Below are 21,887 nucleotides of genomic sequence, written 5' to 3' on the forward strand. Positions count from 1 at the left end.
TAATTACAGAGACAGTTTTAAGTCAAGGTGATTGTCTCCTAAAACACTTCAAAAGTAGTGATATTTCATTTCTGTAAGCAGGCAAAGTAACATAAAATTTACAGGAATCCAGACATAGATATTGATAAAAGGACTGGCAAGTGAAATTTGAGAGATGAGATATGGGAGTCATTCATCAGCTGACAAAGTAAAGGACAAATATTCTAATGAAAAGCAGTGCACAATCCTTTTACAAGAAAAGGAGGAACATAAAATAATAGGAAAAACACGGATGTGTTCAAACAACCTATTTATTCAAGATGGTTTGCATTGGTTCATCCAGCATCAGAAACTAGACAGCATCCAATAACTGTCTGGTTTTAAATGTCTTTTCTTTCATTCCAGGTGACTGATTCCTTAGATGTACACCTGATTCCTTCCCCTCACCATCTGATAAAACATCATTTATCATGAGGACATTTCTTAAATCCTGGATTCCTCAGTGTTTGTGGATTCTCAGGTCACCTTCCAGAACATTCCATGGAAACAACAGGCTTCTTACATTTCAGATTACTTCCCATTATGAATCTGTAAATCAGGGTAAAAAGGAAGTGCCAGAATATTTCAACTTTGCAAGTGATGTCTTGGATGAGTGGGCACGACTGGAAAAGGTAGAATTTGTCTTTTATTTTATAGACATTGAATTGTAGTTTAACCCCAGCTGTCAACTGAGAACCACAGAGCCCCTGGATCTCACCCACACACATCCACACACATCCAGTGGGATGGGGAGGAGAAACAGGAGGAAAAAAGGTAAAACCCATAGGTGAAGGAACAAACAGTTTAAGAATTGAAATAAAATATAGTAATAAAAAGAATATTAATAAAAATTATCACTATTGTAGAAGTATTAGTAGAAATAGTAGTGATGAAAAGGGAGATAACAAAAAAAGAGAGAGGAACAAAGAAAACCCAGAAAAGATGAATGATGCCCAACACAATTTCCCATTGCCCTCTGATGGACACCCAGCCTTTCCCAAACAGCAATTGGCACCTCTCATTTAACTTCCCACCAGGGTATCTACTGAGCAGGAGGTCCTGTGGCTGGAATATCGCTCTGGGCAGTTCAGGTCCGCTGTCCTGTCTGTGATCTCTCCCAGTTTTCATGCACCAACTTGTTGGCAGAGTGTGAAAAACTGGAAATTCCTTGACTTAGTTGTTGCTAAGCAGTGCTTACTCTATCCCAGTCCAAACCAGGACATGGTGGAGCAAATCTCAAATGATACCATTTTATTAATGGTACTGGATAGCAGTGGCACCATTTTGTTTGTCAGAAAGATGGGTATCACTCCAAGAGAGGAGTTGATAAGGGTGATTTATATTGAAGTGAGACCTTTCAAAGTTTGTCTTATTTTAATATCTGCTGACATGTTCTAGGATGGCAGAAAACCATCAAATCCAGCTTTTTGGTGGGTCAATGATAAGGGAGAGGAGGTGAAGTGGAGCTTTGAGGAGTTGGGCTCTCTGTCCAAGAAGGCAGCCAATGTCCTTTCTGAGGCCTGTGGTTTGGGGAGAGGAGACAGAATTGTGGCAATTCTGCCTCGTGTTCCTGAGTGGTGGCTCCTGAACGTGGCCTGCATGCGAGCAGGTGAGTGACTCACGGACTTGGTGGCTGCAGACAGAAAGCAAACAGAGCCTACAAGCCATCTATTAGATGAGGCTGAAGAAAATGCAAACAGGAATATTCTGCTGGGGCCTCTACAGCTGCTCTTTTGGCTAGAGGGAGAATTGGCTGCACCCACACAGCAAGCACAGACATGGTCCAGTCAAAATCAGTGAATTGAGCCAGTGAGGGCTCAATGGCTGCAACCAAAGGCCACACTTGACCACATACATTGGAAGGGAGCTGAATTTATAATGGAAGAACTTATATGATTGGAGTCATTAATAATTCAATAGATCTATTTTGCTCTGCTTTTAAACTGATAAACATCCATGATGTATATAATCAGTATCAACAGAAAGACGTAATCAAGTCATTTTGGGAAATGCTGAGTTTTCTCAATTCCTTCTTGCTTTTTTCCAGGAATTGTCCTTATTCCAGGAACATCCCAACTAACTGCCAAAGACATCTTATACCGACTCCAGGCTTCAAAGGCCAAGTGCATTGTTACCAATGATGCCCTGGCACCTGCAGTGGAATCTGTCCTGTCTGACACCCAGTTCCTGAAAACCAAACTCATTGTGGGCCAGGGGAGCAGGGATGGGTGGCTGAACTTCAAAGAACTCCTTGCGTGAGTATCCAGCTCTTTTCTTTCCAGTTCTTTGAGGTTTTGGGAGCTGTATCATTCAGGTGACATTGCTGAGTTGTGGAGGTAATTTTCAAAATACAAATAAGTTACATTTTTTCACCCCTCTGTCAACTCCTTGATTTGTGACTATACTGGTAGAGGTTCGTCCAATCCAGGTTTTGGGAGCTTAGTTCATGTCCTTCAGCTTCACTTAGCAGCCTGCCAGTTTTTAGAAGCTCTCTGCTTCTACTGTGACCACCAGACAAGCACACAGAGCTCTAAACAATTGTTATGAGCTTGTCTGCTGGAGCCTGTTCTAATGGCTCTTGATTAAATGGGAAAATACCCATTGCCAGCTCTTGGTGCTCAGTTCTTTCTTTCCTATACGATCCTGGTAGCTCAAAGGATCTGAATTTTCCATCAGTCTCTTGAACATTAATGACCTACTATTTGTAATAATATCAATGTACTTGGCATAATAACCTTAGTTATTGATTTCTAGTGGGGGCTGGTTTTTCTTCATTGGTTTCTGGTTGCTGTTCCATAATCAGCATCTGGAGTGCCCTTGCTAAAACAGTTGCAGACAAAGTCACTGAAATATTCTGCAGGTGCTTATATCTCAAAAGTTCTGGCATACAGGGCATACTCATTACAAGCAAAATGTGTTCTCTAACTGTTCTTACCTGTGTTACCACTTATTTTGTGAGATCGTTCACTTTGGGCAATTTTCCTGTTGAACTCCTAAACTATAAAAATGCTGTTGCCCTGGTGGAAAACTGCACATAGTGACTGGAATATATCATTTCTTCTGAAGGGTTGCATCTGCTGACCATCAGTGTGTCAAGACAAGAAGTCAAGACCCAATGCTGATCTATTTTACCAGCGGAACTACAGGCTTCCCAAAAATGGTGCTGCAGTCCCACAGCAGTTATGGCATTGGATTTGCAGTCAGTGGCAGGTATTACCTTGCAGTTCCCTCCAGGGTCCTGATTAAGTGCTGTGATCAGCATTGAACTGAACATGAGGCCATAACATTCCAGTACATGCAGGCATTTTATGACTGTAGGATCTTGCATCTTCCTCATCTTGAAAATTAAAGGATACCTGTCCCAAAGCATTCTGAGTTGGAAGCTGGTGATCAAGGGGCCAGAAAAGTAACTTGTTTAGTTTCCTGGAGAAATGAGTTGTGACTTAGCTGATGTCTCAACTGCACCAGGTGGGGAAAGCCTATTCCAGATGATCTGTTTGGGTTCTGCTCTAGATCTAGATTCTGCAACTCAAGATGAAGATGTCTTGACTGCTCACAAGAAAAATAAATGCTTGAAACATTAAGCAGGAGGGAAGGAAGGGAAATCAGAGAATATTTAAGACTCTTCAACTCTCTCAAACTTTCTACAGAGTCCCACTTGCTGACACCACATCTTCTAATGGCAGCCTCCTGCTGTGACCTGGGCCTGACCCTCTCACATTCTCTGCAGCATTTCTTTCCTCTCTGCTCTTTCATCAGGCATTGGTTGAAATTGACTCCTTCAGATATAATGTGGAATACCTCTGACACTGGCTGGGTAAAAGCAGCTTGGAGCAGTGTTTTTGCACCATGGATCTGCGGATCTTGTGTCTTCATACACAATATGCCACAGTTTAAACCAGAAGTTATTGCAGAGGTAAGCGTGACATTTTATACTGTGATATTTATTTCCATTTTACAAAAGTGAAGGAAACAAACTGGAATCCAGTCCATGGGTGCCATTGCTTAGTAGCAGCAGGGATAGTACTTCCCACATCCCAAGGAATCATCCCTCCATTTGGTACGCATAGGCTCAAGGAACAAGTGTATTCCCTCCTGGGTAGGCCCTGTGTCATGGTTTGAGTGTAGAGAACAACTGGATAAAAGATGCAGGATATAAAGGTCTTGGGATCACTGCTGTGTTGCCCAATATTGAATCCAAACCTTACTTCAGGTATGGACTTCCAGCTGCCTTGGGGACAGGCTGAATATGGGCCAGTATTCAGAATATGGCATAAACCTGAATTAAGGTTCTGTTTTCCTGAATTTTCAGTGAGTTGCCAGAGTGCTTATTCTTCCCTTAAGGCACTTTAAACCAATCAGCTGATTGATGCCCCTCAAAATTGGCCTCTTTTGTTAATCACCTGCACATTCACAAGGTCAGGCCCAGCATTACACTTTCTTTTCAACAATAATTTCCTATTTTTCTAGACTCTCTCAAGATATCCCATCACCACCTTCTGCACGGCTCCCACTGCCTTCCTCATGCTGGTCAAACATGACGTGAGCAGGTACAGCAGGGAGGGGAGGGAGGCTGGGGTACAATGCTGGGACACCTCTGCATGCTTAGTTCTTTAGGTTCCTCTATTCTCTTTTACAGTTCAAGGAAACCTAATTAGCAAAGCTTGCTCTCAGTAAAGAACACTCTCTGTTTTCAAATGTGAGAAGAATTAGCCACACCATAGGCTACCTGGGCTTCAGGACTGGCTCTTTGAATAGACAGCACAGAGGAAACAAAGGAGATTTTTTTTAAGCTGTCACTTCCTCTGAATTTAGGCTTCACAGTTCAATTGAAGTCAATGTTTTGGGCAGCATTGGATCAGGGAGTTACTGGTGCACCATGGAGTTGTTCTCACATGCTTGAGAATGAAGGGAGCAGTTAGAGGAGTTCCACATGCTGAGAGTTACTTGGCAGCTGTTCTTCCTGACTTGTTACTCTGTAAAATACCCAGCTTGTGAGAAGTGGTTTGCAAGGTGCATTCACATCTTTGGTAAGGTACTCATTCTTGTCACATTGGTCTTTCATCCTACCAAAAGCCAATCCAAGGTTTAGCAGAGTTCAGCCTCTGTGTATCTATTTATCCTTCCTTTTGCTCTAGAAAATTCTCTGTGTTATACTAGATCTTAGATGTTGGCACATAACTGAGCTTTCCACAGACATTTGGTGTGCTTGTTCAGATTCCTCCTTTTATGTCAGCTCTCCCGTGGAAACACTTTTGCTCATGCATTTTCCAGCAGAAAAACCTACTTCTATTGCCACAGAGATAAACCACATCATCTGCAGTGGCAACTCAAGCAGTCTAGCATTCTAGTCAAGGTGTGCATAACAGGGTGATGATTGTCATTTCCAAAGGAGCTTGTGAAGTTTTAGGTGTACTTCCTTGGAAAGCTGAGGAAGGCTGTTCGGTTAAATTTATTTACTGCTCTTTGCAAGAGTTAAGAGAATTATTTCATTTGCTGTTCCTCTCAAGCTACAAGTTCCCAAGTCTGAAGCACTGTGTAACTGGAGGGGAAGCTCTCAATCCTGAAGTGTTGGCGAAGTGGAAAATCCAGACAGGGGTGGATATCCATGAAGGATATGGCCAGACCGAAACAGTACGTTTGCAATAAATGTAATTACTGGTAGTAAAATCCTTCACCATCTTTACTTCAAAAGCAAAACTAAATACATTATTTGCTCTGGGTATCAATTTGTCCAGTGTGAGGTTTTAATGAAAAATATTGAAGCAGCTCACATCCCAGACTCTGATGTTCTTGAGAACCACAGCGCTTTGGTCCTGATTCAGCCCTTGTCACAACAAAGTCACAAAAAGGAGTCCTTTCTAATGCAAATAATAAAATTTACAAGATATTGCAACAATTTTTTAGAAAGCTTTAAAAAATCTGTTCTGCAGGTGACAATCTGTGCCAATATGAAAGGAATGAAAATTAAACCTGGCTCTTTGGGAAAAGCTGTTCCCCCTTATGATGTGCAGGTATGTGGATAGAACAGTAAGGCAGTGCTGTGTCCCTTCTGTGGCCTGCACTGAGCTGCAGCAGATGTTCCTGTGAGCTGATCAAAGCAGCCCTGCTGTGTGTGTCCTTTCTGCAGATCGTGGATGAGCAAGGGGCTGTGGTGCCTCAAGGAGAAGAGGGCACCATTGCTGTCCGGGTGAAGCCCAAGCGGCCCTTCTGTCTGTTCTCCGAGTACTTGGTGAGCCTGACTTGCTGTGCCTGTGCCTGCTCAGGCACCCAGGAGACACCAGGGCAGAGGTCTGCCAGGAGCACAACTCCATGCAGAATTCTCAAAAAGTCTCCCTGGGTTACATGAGGACTTTGAGCCTGATCAGTGCATAGTTTCAGGAACAGACTGACTGACTGTAGCTTCAAAATGCAACGTGAACCAGGGGATACCTTGTTCCAGATATGTGCCATGTGCTTCATGTTCAGAGCATCACTCTTTTCCCTCTCTTCCATTCCTATCTTTGTTTGAAAATTATTGAAGAACAGCCCATAAATTCTACTCTTACACATCAGAAGCTCATGGAGGCTTTCCAAGGCAAAGGTATTTTATTCCCTCATTCCACTGTCAGAGGTACCCCCATTCCATCAGGCACTCAGTCAGAGAAATCTTTGTACAGATGCCTGTCACACACAACATGTGCACAAGATCAACAGCACAAACACAAGCTACAGGACAAACCCCTCACATGTAGAGGATCATATGGCTTTGAGGTAGTGACACCTCAGTGAAAATATAAAGCAGTACTGAACACACTCATTTTGAGTACAATTTTTTGTTCATTTTTAGCATCACTGCTAAGGAAATGCATTACAATTCACTAACAATAAGATAACTTTTTGGAAATGTTTGATTGTTGGCAGGATAATCCAGAGAAAACTGCTGCCTCTGTGCGAGGAGATTTTTATCTCACCGGGGACAGAGGTGTTATGGACAAAGAGGGATATATCTGGTTTGTTGGAAGAGCTGATGATATCATTAACTCTGCTGGGTAAGGCATCTCCTGTTAGATCTGCCTGGTGAAATGCAGCCTGGCAAGGCCAAGGACTGGTCCCTGCTGCTGGGCTGAGCTGTCTCTGTGCTCCCCAGGTACCGCATTGGCCCCTTTGAGGTGGAGAGTGCATTGATAGAGCACCCAGCAGTGGTGGAGGCGGCTGTGGTCAGCAGTCCCGACCCAGTGCGAGGGGAGGTAAAGCAAAATAGGAAACTAATGTAAAAGAAATACCCTTTCTACTAAGTATCAACTTCCTTATAAGTACTAGGCTTCTTGGAATTCAGTGTTGCAAACTTTTGAAATTAGGTGGGCATAAACATTTTTTAATCCACACCTTGAGAGATCTTACAATATCAGAATTATTTCTTTGCAGGGTTTTATGTGGGGAAAAAAATTGGTTTTTCAGACTAATCATGTGATCTTTTTGTCTAAGCAATGAAATTTTGATTATTTCTCATTTACCACTAAGCATATGGTGGCAATGATATCCACAGTGTTGAATTTTTGCTTTATATTTTTCCAACCTTGCAACGTTTCTTTGAGCAACTGGGACAAGATTTTAATCTCTCTTTATTTTCTGTACTAGAACTTTTTGAAAGTTCTAGTTAGAAAAAAAGTAGAAAATAGAAAAACATTCTCTTCTCCAGAATGTGTCCTTCATAACACAGCAATTGATAACAAACAGCTAGTGAAAAGGGAAATTAAAGAAAATTATTTGGCATTCTGAATTTTGACATTCACTTTTCACAACAAATGTATTCATTTATTGCCACCTCTGGAAGTTAATGGAACCCCTTCATTTGTGGTTCACAGGTGGTCAAAGCTTTCGTTGTTTTAGCTCCTGCTTTTGTATCACATGATCCAGAAAAATTAATTCATGAGCTTCAACAACATGTCAAGAAGGTGACTGCACCATACAAGTATCCAAGGAAGGTAAGTACAGCCCAAAAAGACAGATTCTCTCATTGTACCTGAAGTTGTGCATTTTTTTTCCTGCTTCAGCTCTTCTTCAACACCTTTCTGACAAACACTCCAACCAGAGTTAGATAAAATGAAAGTAGATGACAGGGTCTGCTGCAGCTGCAGCCTTGGGTTGGCTGTGTGTGTTAGAATGGAACCAGAGGGAGGCAATGGTCGTGAAATTTTACTTCATGATGCCCAGTCTTTCTTTCATGGAGTACTGGGCTTTTCACAGCAGCTCAAATGGGCAAGGCATTCCATTCTAACCAGTTCTACCTTGAGCCCTCCTCTGACAGACAGCTAAATCAAAGCAAAAGTTCCTGCTGGCATCAGTGGGTTGGAATCCATCTCTTCTCACTAGGAAAGCTACCAGGAGCTCCCTGTCCTGAAAGCTGCAGCACTCAGCTCCTAGAGATGGTGGTACATCTCCCTGCAAGTACTGTCTGTGCAGTAGCTACAAGGTGTAGTAAGGAAATTCACCATTCCAGCCCTGGTTGTGCAGCTTCCCATCTGTTCATCCCCAGCTATCCCATGCTAAAAGTGTTTTCACAATCTTTTGTTGCACCTGGGAAATTACCCACAAGATCGTTGGCTACAGGGAGCATTTTTGCCTTTCAGGTGGAGTTTGTTCAGGAGCTGCCGAAGACAGCTACTGGGAAAATCCAGAGAAAGGTTCTAAAGAACAAAGAGTGGGCAAAGGTGTAAAAAGAGCAAGAGTGATCTGGAAAATGTGGAGAGAAACTCTCCATCATGTGTGCCAGCCATAACACAAGACACAGAGCGGGTTGTCATGACCCAGAGAAGAACAAGAACATCAGGGGAAAAAAACTGTGGAAGAAAAAGGAGAAAACATTCTTGAGGATATGTGGTATTGGAACCATTTTGCCATCAACCTACAAACTTTCAAAAGGAAGGAAATGCAAGTGATTCAAACTGTGGAATGGGAGAAAGACTCAGGTGCATACAGAGGTCTAATTTTTTTTACTACAGTTTGTATAAACATTTTCCTTAAAAAAAAAATGGGTGAAACTACATTGCTTTAAGAATTACAAATAAATGAGAAATTAATACGAATATATGTTTGTCCTGAGGTGGGTATCAGCAAATAATTAACATCCAAAACCTACCACTGTAACAATCTCAAACTCTTTCAGTGCTAAAGGGAAAATGCATCTCTTTGTAATTCCTCTTCATCATGATGAATTTGTGATGTACTTAAATGGTTAAAGTTGAGTCAAAAGAGCACCCAAAATGCTTTAGGTTAAGGTGCAAATGATGCACAATTAACAATGGTGTAAATGATTACAAGAAAAAAAGTTACTCCACAGAAAGAATTCTGCTGCTTGGTCTGTTTTGTGCCACATTCTGTTCTCATTATTTCAGAAGAAGTAAAGTCAGAGGGGTTTCACTCCAAAAGCTTTATGAAGGAGTTTCCAGGTTTCACATCTCCAGGGAACAGCTGATCTTACAGTGCCTCTTATGGGAAACATGTCCTAACAGGTGAGTGAAATGAATGAAGAGGATCTCCCCCTGCAGCTCCTGATCCATCCTGTCCACAGCAGAAAGGTGAGGAAAATGTTATTTATCTGCACTCGTCATGCTGATGATCACTGAGCAAAGCAAATGGTATTAAATCAGGAGTAATCATTTTTGAGTCTCACTCCTCATTCTGAGAACTTTGCCATTTCTGGTTCTTTTCCTCAGTTTCCTGTATTCATTTTCACCTCTACATTTACAGGTAAGAAAATGCTAAAAACTCAAAGGTTCTCATAGAATTCCTGGAGGATGTTTTTGTACAGCACTTGGGAGTCCCAAACTCCAAATGGGTTTCATCTTGTCAGTCTTGAATGTCATTTCCCTAAATATTCCTAAATATTATGTCCCTCCTCTTTCTCTCATAGGCTATTGTGTAGATTTTGTCATTCTAATGCTCTGGAATACACAAGTTACAGCTAAATCAGAGAATTAGAGCAGACTGAGAAAGGAGAAACATCTGCCTAAGTGATTAAGGACTGTTTACACGTGGTCAGTGTTTCTCTGCACAATGTCCAAGGATTGTGGAGAACACCAAGAATTTCTGCTGCTTTTGACAAAATATCTCTCTGGGTGGGAAAACTGCATCCAGACTATTTATGTTGGCAGACACCACTGAAAAGATTAACTTGTGTTAAGTTCTGGGTATTTGAACTCATTTGCCTGATGGGCAGATTAAATAAGGTTAAATTAACCTGTATAAGGTTCTGCTAAGGAAAAAGGCAATAGTTCCAATGTTAAATAAGTAACTTTTCTTGAGGAATAAAATGTCACCAATGCTGAAATCTGTGCACCAAAGATGTGAGAATAAACAGCTACAAGTGAAGACATGGGACAAGGGGTAAAAGACATAGGCAGGCCCATGATCTCGTTTTTTTGGTTCCTGTGGGATTCCTAGAGATGAAATTTCCTTGTAGGAAATGTTTAATAACATCTTTAGCTCTTTCACCTTTGTGAGCAGAGGCAAAGATTGCTCCTGAGAATCTTCTATGGAAACATGTATACATTTAAAACAACCAAAAGACACATAATGGGTCCCATGCTTTGCCAAATCTGTAAACTGTGAAGCCCTCTAGGATTTACTCCTGCCCCAACAGACAGCAGAGAATATTTCTGGCAGTCAGGGCATGTAGTGACATTGTGTGTTAGTTTGTTTATTACCTTCTGTTAGGAATCTTGGCAAAGAAGAATGAGAATGTACATACATGACAAAATAGGGATGCTGTTTCTGAGAAAGAATAAAAATTGAACTTTTAAGCAAGGAGTATAACTGGTCATTAGTAACTGTCTCCAGGAATGAATTTTCAGCTCCCTCAACAATACCTGTAAAATAAGCAGAATCAGCTACCAAATTAAAAAGTCATGTAACAAAACAAAGAACAAGACTAAATCTTTATTAATGATCTTTATCAAATGTTTAACCTAATTAATGATTTGTAACAGTCTGAGAGAGAAGTTTAAGTCCCAAATATTTCTAGGGTGATGTTTGCTGTATCTTTTCCTCTGCAATGGTCAGTCCAGCTTGTTGGGTGGCTGTGAGGGTGACTTTCAAAGTTGAATGTAAAATGGATCATTTTTAGCTGCAGTAAGTATATTATCCATATAATGATAAACAATTGCTTGTGGATGATTCTGGTGAAGGGGTGCCAAAACTTTACCTTTATGCATGGTTTACTAGGCTTTTGCTTTATATCTACAAAGTCTGGAGCAGGTGTGTTACCATTAGGGATTTGCATGAGTGCTTTCCTTGCTGCATTTTTAATATCATCAAGCACTGGCTTTGAGAAGTTTGCAGCCTGATCTTGGGGCTGGGTATGAGCTCCCTGCCCAGCTGAGTGTTCTAGTGTTAGCACTGCCTGTGCCTGGTCCTCAGCACTGTAAAGCAACAACTGATTTAACATGCAACAATTGATGTAACAATCTCTTCCACCCCCTTTCCCACAGGCTGAATTCAGCCGAAGACAGCAGCACAGTCATCACGCGCTGTATGTCATGAGGGCCTAAAAGATATGCAGTGAAAATAGCTTGCATTCGACTGCTGAAGAAAGGAAAAGCCTGTCCATAGCTTTCGGCAGCCTTACAGTCTTTGTATTTCCCTGTAGGCTCGAGGTTCCCATGTAGGACCAGCTCTTCCCCTTCTGTTCTTTACCATACTAGTGTGGCTCTTCTGCCACGGATCAGTGGAATCACTGGCTCTAGAAGGGATTAGGTTTCCTTCTGAGGAGAGGGGAGGATGCAAGCACAGTGTTGTTATTGCTGGAAGGGTAAAGGCAGAGCTGGTGCTCTGGCGCAGGCACAGCCATGGGGACATTGGCACGGCCATGTTGGACAGCAGCGCTTCGGGAGCGTGGTGGGCGTGGCTCTGCTGCCCAGGAGGGGCGTGGCCCGGGGCATGCTGGGGTGCAGTTGAAGGGGGACCGCTCAGGCAGCATGGTGCCTCTGGTGGCATAGACGTTAGCAGGGTGGTTAGCAGGTAATACAACACGATATTCAGATGGACAGGAGAGAGGTTGGGGTGGTGAGGAGCAGGAAAGGCAGGGGAGATCCGAGAGGGATCCCAAGCAGAGGACGCAGAAGGGAATGCAGGGTAGCTGAGTAACTTGTGTCGAGTTCCATTCTAGGGCAGTCTGCGGGAGGACAGCGGAAGGAACACGAAGGGGCAGGGGTTGCGATTTGCACTGCCTCTGTGTCTGGGACAGGTTCCACCCTGGCGTTCCATCCCCAGGGTGAGAGAGTTCAAAGCAGTCTCGGTTTGGGAAGAGATCCTGCACAGCGAAGTGGCCCCGGACCCCCCGGATTCCTGCCACACCAGCAAGGCCAGGGAGGGGCCGAGCGCCGGCAGTTGCTGCTCTTTGGCTTTGAGCGTTCTGAGAATCACACAGAAAGCAGGCACACCACGAGACGGTCCCCCTTGGTAGCTAGGTCATAAAGCGTGACGCCCACAAAATTCCAAAATCCCACAGAGAAGATTGCACAGTCCGTGCCGTGTTGTGCAGCCCTGCACGGGGCCGAGCCGGGGCTGCAGCCGGTCAGGCACAAGCGGCCGGGCTGGGCAGGGCCCTGTGGGCGGGTGAGAGCAGGGCCCTGGCTGCGGCAGAGCCTGGCACAGCGCTACTGGCTACAGTTGCCAGGAAGTTCCGAAACACCCAATAGGGGGTTTTAACTCGTGATTTTTGGCCTGTCTTCTGTGGACCGCTAAGAAAAATTTAGTTATTGTATTTGTCCCCATCTAGTCTTGACAGTCTTATTCCCATAATAATCGGGATTAGGTGGGGTATGCTGCCCGCGTTGGGGTAGGAGCAGCAGGAATAAGTGTCTCTTTTCTCTACTTACCTGCTTTTTCTGGCAGGCATCCAAAAGATCTGACTCCGAGGGTTGCTTGTAACCATGTCAGGCCTGCTGATTTAATCCACAGCAGAGAAAATAAAAGGTTCTTATGACTGATAAAACCCAGTGAAATCAAACAGAAGATCCCTCAATATGAGGTCCTTGTTTGGGCGCCAGTCTTTGTAGTTTTCACTCGCTGCAACCCGTAGTTCAACTTGGCCAGGGAAACTGACAAAAAAAGGGATGGGAATCATGGTCCTGCCCAAAAAAAAACCCAAAAAAAATTTAATAGCAAAATAACAAACATAGAAACCGCAGAGTTTGGGGGCATGATCCAAAGATGGGGGGGAGGGGGTGTGGCAAATATTACAAGGTATAGGGATCTTCTAAGGGCAAGGATCCAGTCAGGAATGTGAACTCAGAACATGACCTTATTTGTAAAAGGTACTGAACCAACTGAGAACAAGAACCAGAAACCTGATCAAATATAGGATAGCTCTATTAACATATTGGTTCCCATGACCCCACTCTTCTTGCCATGAGGAGTTTTTTTCAGTGCCCTGTTTCCCATGGCCTCAGGTTGATGCCCCCTGCCTATGCTACTGAGGTTAAGCCACCATTTATTCCAGCTGGATGAGATTCCACAGTTGTTGTTTTTGTTGCAGGATTCATAGCAACAACTCTGCTAATTTTTAAACTCAAGGTGACTGTGCTTATTCCTTCTATATACCATAATGTTAAATGTTCACGTCACAAAAATACAGGTAACATGATATAAAATGAGGATGTGTGTAAACAACCTATTTATTCAAGATGGTTTGCATTCATTTATCCGACATCGTACATGGGACAGCATCCAATAACTGGATTTGTTTAATGTCTTTTCTTTCATTCCAGGTGACTGATTCCTTAGATGTACACCTGATTCCTTCCCCTCATCATCTGATAAAGCATCATTTATCATGAGGACATTTCTTAAATCCTGGATTCCTCAGTGTTTGTGGATTCTCAGGTCTCCTTCCAGAACATTCCATAGAAACAACAGGCTTCTTACATCTTCGATAGCTTCCCAGTTTGAATCTATAATCCAGGGTGAAAGGGAAGTGCCAGAATATTTCAACTTTGCGAGTGATGTCTTAGATAAGTGGACACAACTGGAAAAGGTAGTATTTGTCTTTTATTTTATAGACATTGAATTGTAGTTTAACCCCAGCTGTCAACTGAGAACCACAGAGCCCCTGGATCTCACCCACACACATCCACACACATCCAGTGGGATGGGGAGGAGAAACAGGAGGAAAAAAGGTAAAACCCATGAGTTGAGGAAAGAACCGTTTAAGAATTGAAATATAATAATAATCATCATCATATTAGTAGCAGTATTAGCTCACTGTCCACTGATTGATGCCCAGCCCATCCCCAAACACCTCCCAGCAAACTTCCTCCCAGGTTGTAAACTGAGCAGGACCTCCTGTGATGTGGAACATCCCTTCAGGCAGTTCAGGTCAGCTGTCCTGTCCACGATCTCTCCCAGCTTCTTGTGCAGCTCTTTGTTGGCAGAGTGTGGGAAACTGGAAAGTCCTTGACTTAGAGTAAGCACTGCTTAGCAACAACTAAAGCATCAGTGTGTTATCAATACTGCACTGATCCTAAATTCATAAACCACACACTTTACCAGGACATAGTAAGGGAATTGACTTCATTCCGGACTAAATGAGGAGACAGTGGAAAGAATGTCAGATGATACAAATCCATTTTCCTCATGGGTACTAGGCAGTATCGGCTGCAGAGTGGAAAGCATGATTTTATTTTGGTTATCAGAAATACAGGTGTCACCCTAAGAGAGAGATTGCCAGGTATGATTTGCTTAGTTAAGCGTTATTTTGTATTGAAGTGAAACTTTTTAAAGTTTTTCTTATTATTATGTCTTCTTATGTGTTGAAGGAGGGAAGAAAACCAACAAATCCAGCTTTTTGGTGGGTCAATGGTAAGGGAGAGGAGGTGAAGTGGAGCTTTGAGGAATTTGGCTCTCTGTCCAAGAAGGCAGCCAATGTCCTTTCTGAGGCCTGTGGTTTGGGGAGAGGAGACAGAATTGTGGCAATTCTGCCTCGTGTTCCTGAGTGGTGGCTCCTGAACGTGGCCTGCATACGAGCAGGTGAGTGACTCATGGACTTGGTGGCTGCAGACAGAAAGCAAACAGAGCCTACAAGCCATCTATTAGATGAGGCTGAAGAAAATGCAAACAGGAATATTCTGCTGGGGCCTCTACAGCTGCTTTTTTGGCTAGAGAGAGTATTGGCTGCACCCACACAGCAAGCACAGACATGGTCCAGTCAAAATCAGTGAATTCAGCCAGTGAGGGCTGAATGGCTGCAACCAAAGGCCGCACTTGGCCACATACATTGGAAGGGAGCTGAATTTATAATGGAGAACTTATATGATTGGAGTCATTAATAATTCAATAGATCTATTTTGCTCTGCTTTTAAACTGATAAACATCCATGATGGATAAAATCAGCATCAACAGAGAGACATAATCAAGTCATTTTGGGAAATGCTGAGTTTTCTCAATTCCTTCTTGCTTTTTTCCAGGAATTGTCTTTTTTCCAGGAACAACCCAACTAACTGCCAAAGACATCTTATACCGACTCCAGGCTTCAAAGGCCAAGTGCATTGTTACCGATGATGCCCTGGCACCTACAGTGGAATCTGTCCTGTCTGACACCCAGTTCCTGAAAACCAAACTCATTGTAGGCCAGGGGAGCAGGGATGGGTGGCTGAACTTCAAAGAACTCCTTGCGTGAGTATCCAGCTCTTTTCTTTCCAGTTCTTTGAGGTTTTGGGAGCTGTATCATTCAGGTGGCATTGCTGAGTTGTGGGGGTAATTTTCAAAATATGAACGAGTTACATTTCTGTCAACTTGCAGCACTGGGATTACACTGCATTAAGTACATATTCATGCAACCCAGGTTTTGGGACCCAAGTTCAGGTCCTTCAGCTTCTTCTTGCTCTTCACCCTTGTGACTCAGAGTATATGTGACATGCAAAATGTGTTCTCTAACTTTTCCCTGTGATATATAATGGATTTAGTAAGATCATATAATTTGAGGCAGCTTTCCTGTTGATCTCCTAAACATTAAAAATACTGCTTTCTTGGTGGAAAACTGCATGCAGTGACCAGAGTACATAATTTCTTCTGAAGGACTGCATCTGCTGAACATATATGTATGAAGACGAGGAGTAACGACCCAATGACTGTGTATTTTACCAGCGGAACTACAGGCTTCCCAAAAATGGTGCTGCATTCCTACTCCAGTTACGGCATTGGATTTGTAACCACTGGCAGGTATTACCTTGCAGTTCCCCCCAGGGTCCTGATTAAGTGCTGTGATCAGCACTAAACTGAACACGAGACCATAACATTCCAGTAAATGTAGGCATTTCATCACTGTAGGATTTGCAGCTTCTTCATCTTTCCTCTCTCATGGTAAAACCCTTGTTATTAAAACCTTCTTGAGGGCCCAGGTGAGCTCATTATGTGCAGAGTTGTGTCACTTGCAGGGCTGAAAGCAGAGGAGCAATAAGGAGAGCGTCCCTACAAGCGCACCAGAGGAAGTCAAGTGCTCTCATGTTGGGTCAACCTTCCCTGAGAGCCAAAGCAACCTTGGGCTGTTTCATTATACCTTAAAAGTTAAATCTGTGGCTTGGTGCGGATTTGCTTTCCCTGAAAGTCTTTTTCATCTCTGCTTTTTCATCAGGCGTTGGCTGAGCTTGGGTCCTTCAGATGTAATGTGGAATACCTCTGATACTGGCTGGGCAAAATCAGCCTACTGCAGTGTTTTTTCACCATGGATCTGTGGAGCCTGTGTCTTTATACACCATATGCCAGTGTTTCAACCAGAAATTATTGGAACTGTGAGTAATCCCCACATCCCAAGCAATCCAAAGGTACCAGAATGCCTATTCCTCTTCCCAGCACTTTTTCAAGACCACTCAGCTGGATGATTCTCCTCAACACTGGCCTCTTGTGTGGGGCAGAAACCTTGACTTTCCCAAGAATACTGGAAAAGTTGTAGTAGTGTTCCCTATCACAATTAGGCTTGAGCGTGGGACACAGACACCTTGGAAACCCCCCCAAAAAACCCTTAACTGGAACTACTGCTCTCACTGGTCCTTCGTTTACATGAGTGACTTCTGTTGAACAGAAAGCTCCATATTGTGCAGGAGTTGGACTGCCTGGTACAGTATTTTTAGGGTTTTTATCTTGCAGACATTTGAGCATGTAAATTGTGTTAATCACCTGCACATTCACAAAGTCAGGCCCAGCATTACACTTTCTTTTCAGCACAATAATTTCTTATTTTTCTAGACTCTCTCAAAATATCCCATCACCACCTTCTGCACAGCTCCCACCGGGTTCCGCATGCTGGTCCAACATGACATGAGCAGGTACAGCAGGGAGGGGAGGGAGGCTGGGGTACAATGCTGGGACACCTCTGCATGCTTAGTTCCTTAGGTTCCTTAATTCTCTTTTACAGTTCAAGGAAACCTAATTAGCAAAGCTTGCTCTCAGTAAAGAACACTCTCTGTTTTCAAATGTGAGAAGAATTAGCCACACCATAGGCTACCTGGAGATTTTTTTTAATCTGTCACTTCCTCTGAATTTAGGCTTCACAGTTCAATTGAAGTCAATGTTTTGGGCAGCATTGGATCAGGGAGTTACTGGTGCACCATGGAGTTGTTCTCACATGCTTGAGAATGAGGGAGTAGTTAGAGGAGTTCCACGTGCTGAGAGTTACTTGGCAGCTGTTCTTCCTGACTTGTTACTCTGTAAAATACCCAGCTTGTGAGAAGTGGTTTGCAAGGAGTTTTCACATCTTGGTAAGGTACTCATTCTTGTCACATAGGTCTTTCATCCTACCAAAAGCCAGTCCAGGTTTTAGCAGAGAGCTCAGACTCTGTCATCCTGTTCAGCCTTTGCCTCAGTCTTAGGTGTACTTGGAAAGCCGAGGAAGTCTGTTTAGTTAAGGTTGCTCACTGCTCATTTTAGGAGTTAAGAGAATTATTTCATTTGCTCTTCCTCTCAAGGTACAAGTTCCTGAGTCTGAAGCACTGTGTAACTGGAGGGGAAGCTCTCAATCCTGAAGTGTTTTCCCAGTGGAGAACCCAGACAGGGGTGGATATCCATGAAGGATATGGCCAGAGTGAAACAGTACGTTTGCATTAATTCTTGTAGTATACCCATTCAAAGGTAAGACTACTAGAGCCATGGTGTCCTTGATAAATCAATGGAAAAGGTTAGAATCATTTACATGATTTAAAAAAAAAGGCTTTGTATCATTATGATTATACAGTTCCAGAATCAGCAAGCTGCATATTCTAATAGTTTAGACCCCTGCAAAAACCTTGCCAGAGACACTTCACATCAAATAAGTTGTAGATCTCTTTCTCATCTTTACTTCAAAATAACCCCTGAACACATAATTTGCTCCAACTATCAATTTGGCCAGTGTGAGTTTTTAATGGCAAACATTAAACCAGCTCACATCCCAGACTTCTCTGTAAGTGAACATTAACAAAACTATTAAGAGCTAGATCTCAGGCTTTCTCTCATTTTGCCCTTGAAATGGTCCCAAATTAATTGTCCCAGTATAAGATCTGTAATAATAATCTGCTGTCCTGCAAAATAAAAGTCAAGAGTTTGCAGGACAATCCACTGGCTCAGACTCAACAAAACAAAGCTCTCACAGGTCTGACCTGAAATGCCTCTCAACCCCTCTGGTGTTCTCAAAAAACCACAGTGCTTTGGTCCCCATTTAGCCCTTGTCACACAAACTCATGGAAAGATGCCTAATGCAAACAATAACAAAATTTACAAGATATTGCAACAATTTTAAAAAATATTTTAAAAATCTATTCTGCAGGTGGCAATCTGTGCCAATTTAATAGGAATGAAAATTAAACCTGGCTCTTTGGGAAAACCTGCTCCCCCTTATGATGTGCAGGTATGTGGCAGTTGTGGGTAGAAGTATAAGGCAGTGCTGTGTCCCTTCTGTGGCCTGCACTGAGCTGCAGCAGATGTTCCTGTGAGCTGATCAAAGCAGCCCTGCTGTGTGTGTCCTTTCTGCAGATCGTAGATGAGCAAGGGGCTGTGGTGCCTCAAGGAGAAGAGGGCACCATTGCTGTCCGGGTGAAGCCCAAGCGTCCCTTCTGTCTGTTCTCCGAGTACTTGGTGAGCCTGACTTGCTGTGCCTGTGCCTGCTCAGGCACCCAGGAGACACCAGGGCAAAGGTCTGCCAGGAGCACAACTCCATGCAGAATTCTCAGAAAGTCTCCCTGGGTTACGTGAGGACTTTGAGCCTGATCAGTGTGTGGTGATGCTGAGGGGCAGGACATTCTTAAGAAAGCATTGACCCAGGCAAACTTAAAGACATTCTCCCCTGCAACTGAACTATCATAATTAATAAGCTATCTATGTTTTTAATCCTTTTCTGAACCCTCATAATATTTGGATATTTGTAGCATACTCAAGCAGCAACTTGTAAAATGTAATTGCTCACTAAGGGATAAGAAACTTCTACAAGATCAATACTATAGCTTCTGGTTTTCACTCTGTCTTCTGTTGTCAAAGTGTTTTCCTGTGTGACCAAGAGGTTACACTGGATGTAGAGGTCCTATAGGTCAATGCAAACAATGAAGTTTTCCTGCAGGTGACCTCATTTCAGTTTTGATCCTGTCAGTTAAGGGTAAAAAGTTTATTTTGACATGAGGTTATTGTGGCAACCACTTCCAATGATAAATCATCTCCCTGAACAGAGTGGGTTACACATTTTTGTGGGTCACACATTTGCTTTGATGGATGGGCATTTTGATAGAGCACAACTTTTCTCTCTAGAACAGAAATCTCTACATACATTCTTTAGTGTGTAGTGCTCTTTTCCACCTGCCACACACTTCAGGCACCAAACTGCTAATTAACATGGCTTTTTAGTTGAAAACATGAAACAGTACTGAACACACTTATTTTGAGAACAACTGAAAAAATTATTTTTGTCATTTTTTGCATCACTGCTAAGGAAATGCATTATGTTTCAGTAATAATCAGGTACCTTTTCTGAAATATTTGATTGTTGCCAGGATAATCCAGAGAAAACTGCTGCCACTCTGTGTGGAGATTTTTATCTCACTGGAGACAGAGGCTTTATGGATGAAGAGGGATATATCTGGTTTGTTGGAAGAGCTGATGATATCATTAACTCTGCTGGGTAAGGCATCTCCTGTTAGATCTGCCTGGTGAAATGCAGCCTGGCAAGGCCAAGGACTGGTCCCTGCTGCTGGGCTGAGCTGTCTCTGTGCTCCCCAGGTACCGCATTGGCCCCTTTGAGGTGGAGAGTGCATTGATAGAGCACCCAGCAGTGGTGGAGGCGGCTGTGGTCAGCAGTCCCGACCCAGTGCGAGGGGAGGTAAAGCAAAATAGGAAACTAATGTAAAAGAAATACCCTTTCTACTAAGTATCAACTTCCTTATATGTATTAGGCTTCCCTGGAATTCAATCTGTTGAATATTTTAAAAATAGGCTAATTTTTTTTAAATCCATATCTTAATCAAACTTTCAATATCAGAATTATTTCTTTGTTTGCCGTTTTTATGTGGAAAAATATTTTAGCTTTTCAGACTAATTAAGACATATTTTTGTCTAAGCAATGAAATTTTGATTATTTCTTGTTTTGTCACTTAGTGCAGTGTAGCAGTGACATCCAGAGTGTTTCATTTTTGCTTTACATTTTCAACTTTGCAACATTTCTTTGAGCAACAGAGTCAAGATTTTCATCTTAATTAGGATATAACTTAAAGGGAAATAAGAAAAAAATCCCCTGCTCCAGAATGGGTCCTTCATAGCACAGCATTCTCCAGTAAACAGCTAATGAAAAGGGAAAACAAAGAAAAAGATCAAATTTTGGCATTCTGAATTTTGACATTCACTTTTCAAAACAAATGTATTCCCTTATTGCCACCTCTGGAAGTTAATGGAACCCTTTCATTTTTGTGGCACAGGTGGTCAAAGCTTTTGTTGTTTTAGCTCCTGCCTATGAATCACATGATCAAAAAAAATTAGCTGAGGAGCTTCAACAACATGTCAAGAAGGTGACTGCACCATACAAGTATCCAAGGAAGGTAAGTACAGCCCAAAAAGACAGGCTCTCTCATTGTACCTGAAGTTGTGCATTTTTTGTCCTGCTTCAGCTCTTTTTCAACACCTTTCTGACAAACACTCCAACCAGAGTTGGATAAAATGAAAGTAGATGACAGGGTCTGCTGCAGCTGCAGCCTTGGGTTGGCTGTGTGTGCTAGAATGGAACCAGAGGGAGGCAATGGTGGTGAAATTTTACTTCATGATGCCCAGTCTTTTATTCATGGAGTACTGGGCTTTTCACAGCAGCTCAAATGGGCAAGGCATTCAGTCAGCATTTCATGCTGGCTCTGCAGCTTCCCATCCTTCTATCCCCAACCATAATGAAAAGGTGTCTTTCCTTCAGCTGGGAATTTAAACTGATGTATTTTTCCCTTTCAGGTGGAGTTTGTTAAGGAGCTGCCAAAGACAGTCACTGGGAAAATCCAGAGAAATGTTCTAAGGAGCAAAGAGTGGGGAAAAGCATAAAAAGAGCAAGAGTGATGTGGGAAACAAGGAGAGAAATATTCTATTACCTGTACCAACCATAAGACATCAAACATGGCACATGTTTATGACCTAGAACACGTGGAAACATGGCAAAAAACAAACTGTGGAAGAAAAAGTAGACAACACTCAAACAAAGTGTAACTACAACTCTCAGAGACATGAAAATAAAAGAGAAGTTAATAAAAATAATCTTTGTCCTGTGGTGGCTATCAGCAGCACATTAATATATTCTTGTCAATAACTACCACTGCACCATTCTCAAATTCTTTCAGAGTGGGAATAAAAAAAAATTTCTTTTTAATTCTCCTCTTCATCATGATGAATTTGTGATGTAC

General features: G+C 42.6%; 2 protein-coding genes across 9 annotated transcripts in view; both read left to right on the plus strand.

Moving 5' to 3' along the window:
• The window catches only part of LOC135454023 (acyl-coenzyme A synthetase ACSM4, mitochondrial-like), a 46,693-nt gene extending 37,606 nt beyond the window's left edge, over positions 1-9,087 (plus strand). For 5 of the 6 annotated variants that reach the window (XM_064725701.1, XM_064725703.1, XM_064725704.1 and 2 more), the window contains 13 exons: positions 385-650; positions 1,417-1,627; positions 2,066-2,273; positions 3,085-3,228; positions 3,778-3,934; positions 4,489-4,568; positions 5,529-5,652; positions 5,952-6,032; positions 6,149-6,250; positions 6,922-7,049; positions 7,148-7,247; positions 7,866-7,985; positions 8,631-9,087. In XM_064725701.1, coding sequence (XP_064581771.1) covers positions 450-650; positions 1,417-1,627; positions 2,066-2,273; positions 3,085-3,228; positions 3,778-3,934; positions 4,489-4,568; positions 5,529-5,652; positions 5,952-6,032; positions 6,149-6,250; positions 6,922-7,049; positions 7,148-7,247; positions 7,866-7,985; positions 8,631-8,717 — 1,743 coding nt within the window. In that variant the 5' untranslated portion in view covers positions 385-449 and the 3' untranslated portion in view covers positions 8,718-9,087. Of the gene's footprint in view, positions 1-384; positions 651-1,416; positions 1,628-2,065; positions 2,274-3,084; positions 3,229-3,777; positions 3,935-4,488; positions 4,569-5,528; positions 5,653-5,951; positions 6,033-6,148; positions 6,251-6,921; positions 7,050-7,147; positions 7,248-7,865; positions 7,986-8,630 lie in introns of those variants that run through there. The other variant, XM_064725705.1, reaches the window with a different exon arrangement.
• Positions 9,088-9,454: 367 nt separating this feature from the next.
• On the plus strand, positions 9,455-21,737 carry LOC135454024 (acyl-coenzyme A synthetase ACSM4, mitochondrial-like). Of its 3 annotated transcripts, none has more exons than XM_064725707.1 (14): positions 9,455-9,512; positions 13,770-14,035; positions 14,817-15,027; positions 15,465-15,672; positions 16,075-16,218; positions 16,631-16,787; positions 17,242-17,321; positions 17,961-18,084; positions 18,797-18,877; positions 19,003-19,104; positions 20,010-20,137; positions 20,236-20,335; positions 20,928-21,047; positions 21,445-21,737. In XM_064725707.1, the coding sequence occupies exons 2-14, from the start codon at positions 13,835-13,837 to the stop codon at positions 21,529-21,531; spliced, it is 1,743 nt and encodes a 580-aa protein (XP_064581777.1). In that variant the 5' UTR covers positions 9,455-9,512; positions 13,770-13,834; the 3' UTR covers positions 21,532-21,737. The 3 variants fall into 3 exon arrangements, with proteins under 3 accessions (XP_064581777.1, XP_064581778.1, XP_064581776.1); XM_064725708.1 differs by having other exon boundaries at positions 9,456-9,578; positions 21,445-21,733; XM_064725706.1 differs by lacking the exon at positions 9,455-9,512 and adding an exon at positions 11,935-12,018 and having other exon boundaries at positions 21,445-21,733.
• The last annotated feature ends 150 nt before the right edge of the window (positions 21,738-21,887 follow it).

This window comes from Zonotrichia leucophrys, chromosome 14 (assembly GCF_028769735.1).
Source record: "Zonotrichia leucophrys gambelii isolate GWCS_2022_RI chromosome 14, RI_Zleu_2.0, whole genome shotgun sequence".
NCBI lineage: Eukaryota > Metazoa > Chordata > Aves > Passeriformes > Passerellidae > Zonotrichia > Zonotrichia leucophrys.